This window comes from Dryobates pubescens, chromosome 25 (assembly GCF_014839835.1).
Source record: "Dryobates pubescens isolate bDryPub1 chromosome 25, bDryPub1.pri, whole genome shotgun sequence".
Taxonomy (NCBI): Eukaryota; Metazoa; Chordata; class Aves; order Piciformes; family Picidae; genus Dryobates; species Dryobates pubescens.
The window spans coordinates 2,306,828-2,319,432 of record NC_071636.1 but is presented as its reverse complement, the minus strand read 5'-3'; the positions used below and the strand labels follow the sequence as shown (position 1 = coordinate 2,319,432).

The 12,605-nt window shown below is 41.8% G+C and overlaps 1 protein-coding gene across 1 annotated transcript in view; it reads right to left on the bottom strand.

Moving 5' to 3' along the window:
* Nucleotides 1-2,363: 2,363 nt before the first annotated feature.
* MED13L (mediator complex subunit 13L) overlaps nucleotides 2,364-12,605 on the bottom strand; it is a 199,766-nt gene continuing 189,524 nt past the window's right edge. Inside the window, exons 28-31 of the mRNA XM_054173322.1 lie at nucleotides 10,337-10,491; nucleotides 7,340-7,501; nucleotides 5,085-5,197; nucleotides 2,364-3,920 (exon numbers count right to left, since the gene is read on the bottom strand). Coding sequence (XP_054029297.1) covers nucleotides 3,788-3,920; nucleotides 5,085-5,197; nucleotides 7,340-7,501; nucleotides 10,337-10,491 — 563 coding nt within the window. The 3' untranslated portion in view covers nucleotides 2,364-3,787. The remainder of the gene's footprint in view (nucleotides 3,921-5,084; nucleotides 5,198-7,339; nucleotides 7,502-10,336; nucleotides 10,492-12,605) is intronic.

Sequence of the window (12,605 nt, the reverse complement as noted above, 5' to 3'; positions counted from 1 at the left end):
CAGGCTGCTCAAGAGTCTTCAGCCTGTCTTGGATGGGCATTCTATAGCTCCTCTGAGCAACCCATAGCAGCAGATCTGGTTTTGTGTTCCCCTCATCTGTGGCTGACTCCAGGTCTCCTACCTGTAATCCTGTTGCAGAGGAGGTGAGTGGACTGATCACCTTTGGTATACCCTGTCCCAGACTCACCTGCTGTAGACAAAGACCTTTACTCTGGGATTGCTGCAGCTCCTGTGATTTGGGTTGCTAATGTAAAGCAGCGACTGCTCTGTGTCACCAGATTATCCCAGCTTGCTTCCACTTGCCCCATTTGGCAGAAGTTTAAATCTGTTCATATCAGCATTTCCATTAGTGGCACCAAACCTCCTCTCACCACAGAGATGATCTGAAATAGAATGACTGTTGTGCTTTGCTCCAATTATAAAGCACAGGGCTGTAGCAGTGTGAACCTTTGTACATCTCCAGGAGCCCCACTGCTCTGAAAGGGAGCCTGGCAAAGCTATGGCAGCAGCAGCCAGCGGAGAAAGCAGGCAGTGCAGGGAAGGCAAAAGTCTGTAAGCAAAAACAGACTAAAGAGCCTTGAAATCATTGCAGTTCTGCTCATATCACTTGGGACTCTGCATCTCCTCCTCCAGCAATGCTGACACTCTAGGGTTAAAGAAAATCCTCATAAGAATAAAACTCCACCAGCAGTTTCAGTAATTCAATAATTTATTCATCTAAAAAAGTGTGTAAAAGTATATAGCTCTCATCCACAAGGTATATATGAATGACATTTAAAATGGAGGTCTTTATTATTATTGTTTCTTTTTATCAAAGTCTTTTTTAGTGTATTGTACCAGCGATATACTGTAGATTTAAAATGAACTTCACTTTTTTTGTGTGTTTTGTTTTCTTTCAAACTGTCGGCTATATATAAAAGAAGCTCACTGCAAAATGCTCAGAGAAAAAAACAAAACCAAAACCAAACCAAACCAAAAAGAAAACCCCAAAAGAACTTCAGAACTCCCCAGAAATGTACAGCTTTTACATTTAAAAAAGGTTCTGAAATATACATACAAGCATGCTGGACATTCCCCACCCCCTCCCTCTCCCTGTAGCTCAAACCACTGTAATAATAAATTGGATTTAGGCAATGGATTTCCAAAGTTAGAAAGAAAAAAAGAAAGGAAAAAAATTAAAGGGAAAAAAACCCCCAAAAACCAACTTTCTTCACTCTGTAGGAAAGCCAGGGCTTGTACATTTCAGATTAATTCAGTAAAAAACTCACAAGTAAAATAATGCATATTTAAGGGAAATATTATACAGAACTTTTCACACTGAAGTACATAAGATTTTTTTTTTCTTTTAAAATCTATTGCCATTCATTTCTTTTGCACAAAAACGTATAAATATCTCACCAGCTTCTCTTAACTTAAAAAAAAAAAAACAAACCCAAAAGAATTAAATAAAAGACACCAGATGAAAACTACTCCTTGCTGCCCTTTTTTTATTTTTTTATTATTATTACTATTATTATTTTTTTTTCTTTTTCATTTTTGCTTAGAACCAGGTTTCGGGGGGGGGGCTAAACCCCCCCCGGATAAAAACAGCCCAGTTAAAAAGAATAAACAAAAATAAGAATCCAAAGTTCAGATGAATCCTGGGAACAAGGAACCCCCAAATGGTAAAAGATTTTACAAATGTCTACTTTACAGCTCTTGGGTTTTGTTTTTGTTTTTGTTTTTTTTTTTTTCTCCTTCCCCACATTAAATTTTTTTTTATACAAGTTTACAATCTTCATTTTTTTTTTTTTTTAATGCTCTTCAAAAGGCCTTTGAGAATTTTCTTTTCTGATTAAGAAAAAATAGTACTGCAATATTTTTCAAGTCAATTTTACACTGTACAGATATTAGATACAAATGGTTTGATAGCAGAGCCTTTTTTTTATTATTATTATTATTATTTTTTATGCTTTTTTTTTTTTTTTTTTTTTAAACCTATACATTGCAAAGAGGATACCCACAAGGGAGGCTTGGTGCAGAGAGCAAACCCATCCAGGTACAGGTTCCTTCTCTGCCTTCACCTTCTCAGCACACCAGCAATTAGGATTTTTTTTTTTTTAATGATTTTTATTTTATTTTATAGAATTTGTTTTAAATGTTTACATTATCTCAAGAAAAATACTTTCTTTTTTTTTTTCTTTTTTTTTTCTCTTTCTTTTTTTTTTTTTTTTTTTATTTTAAATCATAGAATTTCCTTTTTTTTAACCAGAAGATGAAAGTCTTTTGGAAGAACTTTAAAATTTGTAGGTTGTGGTTTGTTTTTTTTTTTTTTTTTTAATTTATTTTTCTTTCTTTCTTTTTCTTTTCTCCACAGATAGGTCACAGAGCCTGATCAAAGTGCCCGACCCCTCACGTAAGGCAGTCCATGCCTGCTGCACAGTGCAACAACAAACATTAGAAAATGGGAGTTTAAATATAAACCCCTTGAAGCCTGGAATGAAGGAGTCATAAAAATACTTCAATTAGCCATTAACCTTTACAATGGCAATCGTTTTACTAAACAAAGTAACTTTTCCACCACAGTGGTATAACTTCAAGTACTAATTTAATGATATAATTTTTAAAAATTATTTCTTTGAAATAATATTCCTATAGTCAGAAAAAATACACCAGATTTGGGACTGATTTAGTGTAAACAAAAAACCATCTTTTTGGATATGTACATGGACGAGTCTGCCCGGAAGCAGAGGGCGACTTGGGTTGCAGTAAATACTTCGCTAGCGTCGCTAAATTTCCTGGAAATCTCTCTCAATCGTAGCTCTACCATAGATTAATTTACCACTTTCCTTTGGCCCTCACGCTGGGCTGTAAAGTATTTTTCCTCCCTACCTCTCTCTCACTCTTCCTCCATTAGGTAGTGTTATCCTTCATTGAACACTGGCCATTCCTCGCTGTCCCCAGGCTGACTGCAGGTGAGGCTTCCTTCCAACACGAGCACATCCTTACCGCCCAGCTTGGGCTTTGATTGTTATTAGCTTCGGGTTTGATTTCCAGAAGAGTGAGAGGTGCGTAGATAAATAACCCTACAGTGGAACGGAGCTGGGTTTTTAAGGTATTCTACTGTTCCTGGTCCTTTATAATTTAATCCCTCCCCTCCCCAAACCTAAAAATAAATAAAGTATCTCCAGACCATTCATATCTACATGGACAGGTAACAAATGCATGCATTCATCCCAATCCACTCTGACAGGAACTCCAGGCAGACAGAAAACTCCAATATTTATATGAGACTACAACTGTGTGGTTGGTTGGTTGGTTTGTTGTTGTATTTTCTTTTTTTTTTCCTCCTGCAAAGTCCCAGTTTATGATGATCAAACAACAAAACAAGATAAGATTTGGACAACCCAAACTGGTCACTACAAGGTGTTTTTAACCCGCAGGGCTGAAACTGCTCTCGGTTATCAGAGTTCCTAAAAGATACTGCAGTCTTCCTTAAAAAAAAACATTAAATAGTAAAAAAATAATGACACTGACCAGTAGTTACTGGGCCACCAAACTAACACTGGCTTGAGGTTACTCTGTGTTCACTGTTCTTGGATGTTCCCAGATTTTGGACTGAAGCTGCCAGAGATGTTAATGGGTAGTTTAGTTTTGAACACTGCAGAATTCACATGTGCTTTTGGAGGAACAGAAGCACAGCACAGGACTGGTCTGAAGAGAAGCAAAATTGTGATCTTTGCAGACTGTGGCACGTTTCTCAGGTTGAGGGGGGAATAAGCCAGAAGAACAAGTGCTTTCCTATCGATTAAAGGATGTTCATGATGGCATTGTACAACTGAGTGAGCACCACGAAGTGGACAGGAAGGCAGGAGCTGCGATCCTGAGTGGCAGGGTTACACGTGAGCCAGGACAGTGCATTGTACTGCTCCAGAACAAACCTGCAGGAGGGAAATAGAGAAAGATGAAACTGGGATTGTTTGCTCCTCCTCTCCTGGCTTTTCTAGAAGGTTTACTGAAGCTGGTCTCTGGTTTCTCCTGATGATACAGTGTCATAAGCCCAGCCTGCCTGTCTCATGCTGGTGGTGTTGACAAGGTAGAAAAGTCTCTGAGAAAGAGGGGAACACAAATTTTTACTTTTGAAGATGTTTGAACCTGAACCAAGCTATTTGATTGCAGACCCTCCCCAGCTGATGGCAGAGATTATGAAATCCAAAGAGGTTCAAACAAAGCCTTAAGTCTTTAACACCTCTAAGGACAGAGGTCCCACAGCATCTCTGGGGTGCCTGTGCCAGTATTTGATGACATATTTGTGTGATCCTCTCTGTGCTTAGACTTTCTCCTGTTTTAACTTGTGTCTGTAGTGTCTCATCATCTCCCTGTGTATTGCATCACCCTCAACCCAAAACAAATACACAGTACTCCAGGACAGCTGTGACAGCTCAGTCCTCCAACAGGATGCAATTTCAGATCTTCTAGAATCATACATACTCCACCACTCCTCCTAGATTAGACAATTCGTCATGGTTCCTGCTGATACTTTCTAGTGACACTCTCTGAAATGCCCATGTTTGTCCACTGGTGTGTTCCACCCTGAGTGCTGTCTCATAAAGCAGATCTTTGTCTCCATCCCACTTCTGGGGACTGAACAATCAGTCCTCTAGTTACCTTGAGCAATATGATACACAACCCTCATTAATTCAGGAGGAATGTCTCTTTTGCATCCCAATTCCTAAGATACTGCTCTCAGGAAAATACTTTTATGTCCTTCTGTAAATCACTTTGGATTGGTGAGTAAAAGGACTTACTGACACAGCCCAAATTAGACAACCAGGTGAACAGGACAATCTACTGCAGGCAAACCCAGGTCTCTGTGAGTTTCCTTACATAGCTTGGTATAGTCATGGAAAACTGATGCAGTAACCCTCAAAAGTCCCACTCTTGGGTGGTGGAGATATCAGCTGTAGCAGCTGCCCACTGCTCCAAGACACACATGTAGGGCACAACAATTAAAAGCTGTTAAGAAATAATTTTGCCAGGTTGAAAAGAAAAGGTCCCTCAGAGCTCAGTCCCTGTCAGGAAGAGCAAAACTTAACAGGCATTACCTCAAGACATCTGATGTAGTTTTAGAGTCAAGGGGGTGAGGAACTCGCTGAGAATTTCTGGCAGGTAGCAGCTCATCTGTCTGCGCTACAGAGATATGGTGATGTAGAGAGGCCTGTGTAAAGGAAAGCATCAAAAGTTAACTCTTCATACAGCAAGTACTTCTGCAGCTCCAGTGAACAGATAGGCTCTCAACTGGCTCAGGACAGCACAGCAGGCTTGTAGTTCTCTGTGAATCCACTATGACCAAGTACATTTCCAAGTTCCACAGTGAATAAACTGACTTCCCTTTTTGAGTGGAATGAAGGATCTTTAACAAAATACTGAATTCTGTTCTTGGTGCTGGTCAGGGAAGAAGTGATGAGGGAAACACTTGGGTTATGCCAGTGGTTCCCATGGTATTTTGGTAATACATCATCATGAGTCTTCCAACTCTTCCAGTAGGAGAGAGACCCACATTGAGGGGGTGTCCAGCCAGCAGCCTTCCTGCAGCCCTTGTCCCACTCTACTGGCACACTTCCTCCATCTGTCTCATCTTTCTTCTGGAGCAAGGTTTGTGTGTTAGTTTATAGAGGAGCAGGAAAGGGATTTCACACTGATCACGTGCTGGGGTTAGAGCAACCACAGAAACCTTTCAAGTGGGCAGCCTAATATGCCACACAGCCTGCCGAGGCAAAACCTCCAATTTATTCTCCTCCAATTGTGGTGCACACATCAGAGGTGAAACACTTCAGCTCAGAAATCCTTAATCTAAAGCAGACAGAGCTGACTTGTCTTTGCCTCACACGCCGTGCAGGTTTCCTAATCGCAGAGCTCCTGCTCCCACAGTGCTCTGCAAGTCGCTGCATGAACTCAGCCCCATTACAAACTGTCCAAACCAAACCCCTGCTTTCCTGCTCAAATTAAGCATTTAATTCAGCTGAGATCTGAGAGAGCAATTGTGCTGGGCTAGGGATGGTGGGGCAGGGAAGGGTGGTGGCTCCTTCTCTAGTTCCAATCTAGTACAAACTTACAGAAGGAATTCTAAAGTCACTTGGAGCTCTGCTGGCTTTTTACTGCTGAAATTGGATTACTCATTCACACACACACACAAATAGTAGTTTCAAGTTTTCATTTTGGTTGGAAAAGACCTTTAAGATCATTGAGTCCCACCATTCTCTACCAAGTCTGCTGCTAATCCATGTCCCTCAGCACAACATCTCTGCAGCTTTTGAACGCCCCCAGAGATGGGGATTCAACCACCTCCACGGGCAGCCTGTTGCAGTGTTCATCTCTAGCTCCAAAGCCATGTTGGTTTATTTTTCATGTTATTTTCATTCTGTGGCTTAGAGAAAATCAGCAAATGATAGGTAAGCTGCCAGTGAGGAGTGCAGAGTGTGGGGAGTAAGGTTCAATGTTTCACTGGTGGAGGTGCTACACTGAAGATAAAACTGAGTGCAGGTCACTGAGAACAGCATGTCCTGAAACTGCTTTTTGTGCACGAGCAAAGAACTGGGAAATACTGAACAGCTTTACTCTGATAACTGCCTGGTAGACAGGGGTGAGGGAATTCAGTTAAGTGACTTGCAAAAATATTCAGTATTTGTTAAGTAAGATGGGAATGAAGTAAGTGTTACTGTCTTCATTATACTGTGTGCTGGTTATGCGATGCTGTTTGAGGTGGATTTTTCACCTGCTTTCCACGCTCACTAGTTCCCATTTCTTTGATCCATTCAAACAAGAAGCTCCCTGACACTTCACAGGGATCAGTGAATCTCCAGTAGTTGAACCAGTTCTGCTCTATACATCTTGCAAGCGCTTGCAATTCTGGAACGGAAGGTATTGGGGTCACTCTGAGTCTGCAGACCCCACTGTGCAACTTGCACAGCCAGGGAAGAAGTGGACAGCCAGTGCTCTACCTGGAGCTGCTGCTCTCATTTCTAGCTTTGAATCTGTGTGTCATAAGGGGATTACAGCAAAACAGAAGGCAGGCATGTGCCTCCTGTCTTAGGCCAACAGGAAATGAAAACTGGGACACTTCTGTAACACCACCTACAGCTTTGGTGATTCTGTCAAAATACTCCATTTTCAGGTAAGGGCTTCAGCATCAGAGAATTTGCTTTCAACAGCCAGCTCTCTGAAGCCAATTTAAACCTAAAACTGCATTTTCTGTACTGTCACAATTAGGGTAACATGCAGAGGCATTGTCCAAAGAAAATTCATAGGATCTAAATAGCAACAATCCTCTCTTTTCCTCTGAAAGGAGACCCAGACAGACCTTCAGGAAGAGGGGACACTGGTTTTGTGCCTGAGGACAGGATGACCAGAACCACTGTGGAAGATTCTCAGCTTTGGCAGTTGATACGAAGTATCCAAGAGCAAGAGGCTGCTGCTTCAGTTCTTCAGGGGCTTCTCTGGAGAGGAGACGTTCCCCTTGGTTCTGGAAAGAGAGTTGAAAGCACAGGTTTGTTGTTTATGTCATTAGATGCCATTCCAGGGGCACTAATTTTGCTTACTAATTGCTCAGCATTCAATCCAGTCTTGTTTTGTGATTAATGAGCTATCCTTCAGTCATTCATGAATCTTGGTCAAAGCTGTCTAAGCCCTTCCTTTTCCCCCTCTAGTTCAGTTCTCCAGGCTCACATGCCAGAACCATTTTGGATGTCCACACAGCAATGTCAGCCTCCTACTCTGATCCCAGTCCAGATGGGATTGGATGCTGCAGAGTAACTCACAGGAACGGGCTGGGCTGGTAGCTTGGAGAAAACCACTACGCTTGCTTTTCCTTGCCACGGACACTTGGGCAGAAGATACATGATGGGTTTGTGCTTGTGCAGCCAAGTGTGGGGAAAAGGAAACAGCTGTCCTGCTTTTCAATTTCCGTCACCTATTTGTTTGTTTAGATATTGTGGGTTTGCAGTACTTGTTACTCACCTCCTTGCACAGGGACCAAAGAGTGATTTGGAGAGGAGAGAGTTAAACAAGGAGAAACTGGCTGTAGAGTTAATTTCACCAGACTTGGAGTCACTGCCTGCCAACACCTATGTCTGTGATTTGATTTCTGTAGAATAAAACCTGGAGTCCTCCACACCTGAGGCTGTTGGACAGACCGCTTGGGGTGAGCTTGCTCACCTCTTCCTGAGTGCCTGTGTGCACTCAGATCCCTGCCTGTCACGAGCCCATGACCCAACCTACCTCAGGTATCAGAAAGGGGGCTGCCATCCCACCCTAGAGTACATTCCTGGTTTAAAGGCATCTGGCTTGCTTTGGAAACACCCTTTATTATTTCGCTTTTACTTTCATTTCATAGGGGAACAACCCCAAGATGCCTTGTAAAGCATTTTAGCTTGGGGCTTACCCCAGAAGAACCGGGACAGCAATTCCTTTAATCCATGAACATTCTAATCTAATCACAAAGCCTTCACTGTTAGCCCTTCAAGCAGGTCTTTCTCCAACAGTAATATCTTATTCAGGAATCAGAGTTAACCACTCCATAAAGCTCAGAGAAGGCTGTGGCTCACTTGGCTGTGGGCACCACCAGCAACCCTTGGAAGTGGCTCTGGAGCAATCAGGACTTACACTGCTGAACTGCAGCAATCAATTACGGGGTACATGGACGAAGGCTTGACCTTCCCCGACCCACAGGTAATGATCACACGCTGCTGCTTTTTTAAAACCAAAAATTACACATCAATTACTAGGCCCTTGTTAATGGTTAAACTGAATTACTATGACAGGTTCATCTAGCAATGGCTTGCCCAGGTCTCTAAGCTCTTTGGTCATTAACCTTTCAGCACTGTTCTTAAGCCACTTGGATGGAGTTCCACTGAGAGTAGTTTTGCAAATGCATTTCTAGAAGTGGCACAGAATAGAGACTGGTGAATGAACTAAACAAGAGAGTGAAATGTACTCAATGCTCAGTTGTGATTTATAGCTGGAGGCTTCAGTAACAGAATGTAGAACTTTTGTTTGGCACATACCAGTTTGAAACAACCAAGTGACAGTAACCTGCAATTATTTAGCCTTTGAAAACCTAAGGCCAGGTGGCTGTGTACTGAGATCACAAAATGCAGCATTAGTGTTTTTGTGGCTGAGGAGGAGGTGGTTTTTCACTCACAGACTGTATTAAGCTGAGCAGTGAAGCAGTTTGGCAGAGACGGCAAGCAAAATACAGACAGGACTTTCTTCTTCCAGGTGGTGAAACTAACATTGCACAGTCAGTCATTTGCAGGGAGAGAGAATTCTGTTCTTAAGGTATCTTTAGAAAAGCACAGCGCTTTGTTACAGGGGCTGAAGCAGTGGCATCACTCAGGGGCAGGTATCCCAGCTGTACCTACAACTCCTCTGGCTACCTGTGCTCACCTCCTTTCACTCCAAATTTATAACTCTTCTTGAGAAGGTTTAAATCCATCAGTGACAGCCATGGATCCACTTAAATCCTGACAGATCACTACACCAGACCTTTTAAATGTGCTGAGTCAGCTGGTTAGCCAGGGTCTTTCATAAAGCACTGCATTATTTAGTAAAGAGGTAGTAAGTTACTGCTTTCAATGTACTATCTCCAGAGTAAAACCTCCACAGGAAATTGTAATGCCTCCAACTTCTACATCCTTGTGATGGAAACCATTGAAAACGTACAGCTACGTCTCGTAACGTTTATCACAGGAAGATCTCTATCAAACATGATCCACATCATATTAAAGCCAATTCAAAAAAATACCCTAAATTACCAAAATCATTTGCATTTTAAGCAATCACTGGTGTTGGAACCAACTTTATAAAAGCCACTTCAAAGAAAAATCTCTCACAAACAGTGCTCTGGGCTAATTTTTAGTAAGAAGACACCATTTGCATAAACAAATGCCTGCAGTGCTGGTGGGTAGGGAGAATGATCTCCTTTCCTGCCTCCCCTCTGAACAGAGCTGTCACACCTTCCTTTCTCTCAGAGCCCTGTCACTTAGTTCAGGGACATTCCATGTGACTTTCCAGAAATAACAGAAGAGTACAGATTAAATTTAGACAGGGTCACTCGATACGACTCTGCCACACAGAAATAAAGCTTATTTCTCCTCCTCTTCCTCTCAGTTATCTTCTACACTAACAATTCACTTTCAAGATGTAAATAGGCAAGAGGCAACTTCTGCAGAGCACCCTCAATTTTAATGTTGATTTCTGCCTGCTGTGGAGGAATCTACAGGGGAAAAAAGATATTGTGGAGGATTTGGGTCTATTTTGTGTTTTAATTAGCATATGCCTTCAAGTGCTACAGCCTTACCCTGCTATGCTGGTAGTGAGATCCCACTCCAATGCCAGATGGTGATCCAGGGGAAGGAACTGGGGAGGAATTTGGTGAAGAGTGAAGATTCCCTGTTATTAAAATTCTAATGTCATTGTCCATGTCATCTGGGAATGGGAGGTCAAACATGTCATCTGGAGAGAGAAAGAAAGGAAAAACATTTCCAATGTTATGTACTCAATTTTGCCAAGAACTACTTGTCATTTATTACCATTCCCTTTATTTTACTATCCTTCCTTTTAATTTGGTTCAACGTACTCTTGAGACAGATGAAAGCAGAGATAAACACTTCACTGCTTAATCCTTCTCAGTACCTTTGACTACAACCACACAAAGGCAAACCTGGCAGACGTCTCTTAGAATCATGAATTGTAACAATGGTCATAGAGAGAACAAAAATCCTGTCATACCAGCTTAGCAAAAGCCCACATGCAAGTTTGTACCAGAGAAAATGGCACCTCACTGCAGCTGCTCACTGAATGCCCTTAACAGAACACTTGAAATACATTTAGCAAACCTAGGGGTGTGACTCTCAGCAGGTGCTGCTCTTCAGACACACTTGCTCAGAACACTCGGGGATCAGTCCTGGCAGCTTCAGGGAACTGGTCCAGGATCAAGGTGGGCAGCAGGGCCTGCTCCAGCCTCACAGGCCAAGTAAATGCATGGTTACTGCAAATACTGCACCAGCATTTCCTACCATGCAGCTCTTAATATTTAGCTTCCATTTCAGAAATGAAACTGTTGTGTTAGCTTTAACTTTTGGGTTATGTTATATATGGGAAGGCTATAAAGAGGCAGTGAAAATGTGTTTGATTGTGTAAGAAGAATATTCCATTACCCAGTCATCTGCAACTCAGGTTATGATGCCACCAGTAATTTACATGATGGAAAGCTAAAGACAGCATACATAAACACTGAGCAAAAAATTACAAGCATCACAATATGGTTTATAGGGTTCTTCTCCTTACCCAGATTTCTCAGCAAGCAAAGATGTTTAACAGTATATGGCATTTAAAGTACGTTTTAGGGCACAGAGAAGGACATTGGCAGCTGTTTGAATTAACTGTGTTAGAACTGCAGCCAAATCTGTACTAAAACACAGAGCTCCAAGTAAGAGTCATGCATTTCTACATAGCATAATAAATCATTTTCCATTGAAAATGGAACATTTACTCCTCATCAAAATGGAAAAGGATGTGTGTGTCCTAAACTAATTTCACCTGGAGTCCTAGTGCTGAAATAGAGAGGTGGCTGTTTTTCTTCATCTTCTGAAGAGAAATACTTGGTTGTAAGAGCAATGAATTAGCTTAAGTTTATTAACTTCTGTCCTACAACCTCAGTAAACAGAACTAATGTCATGCTCTGCTTAGCCTCCAGAGCATAAATGAGCTGGCTAATAGCATAGGAAGCAGTTTAATCATTAAGTAGAACAGAGTTAAGAAAATTAAATTTAACACCGTTTTGGAAAACACCAGTTCTTGTACCTGATCCTAATTAGCATCTGAAGCACCAAAGGGCAGGTTAATGCAGGTTAAATATTTGTCAGCACAGTGTTCAGTCAGAATTCTGGGGCCCTGAAAGGACAGCTGTTTAAGAGGGGTAACTTCCCTCCTGTGAGGCCCACTGAAATTCCAGAAGGAACAGATCAAAGCAGACTCTTAGATCCAAAGCAGTTGGCCTTTCTTCCTCCCCATACTGTAACATCCCTCTTCTGTTGTTAGTGCTTGCACTTACTCTGGGTGTAAATCATTTTACAATCAGTTTTAAGGATTTCTGGCAAAACAGCTAGGAAAATACTTACTTGATACAAAGTATTAGCCAGTCTTGCTGATACAAACTATAGGGTTAAATAAGCTTGAAAAGCAGGCTGCTGACATTAGGAATTGTTAGGGTCGGTCCTATTTTGCCTGCTTTTGGAAGATTAGAATTCCAAACCAAGCACCTTCTTCCTCAGAGGCTTTGTACACAACAGGGCACACAGCAAACCACTGCTGTAAACAGCTTGGGCTGATTGAGTCAGGACAGCAAGAAAAAGCATTTCACAGTCTGTGCCATGTGGTGCTCTGATGGTCCAGATCACTTTTATGATGATCTGAAATACATTTCCTTAAAAAACCCAAAAAGAGTATTACCCTGTAACTGCAGAGCACCGTGGTGTTCTCTGAACACTAACTTAGGGGCTAGGGGATCTGTGGGACAACACTGCTCCACTCTGTTTCTGACCACTGGCAAGTCCTCCACCCCCCAC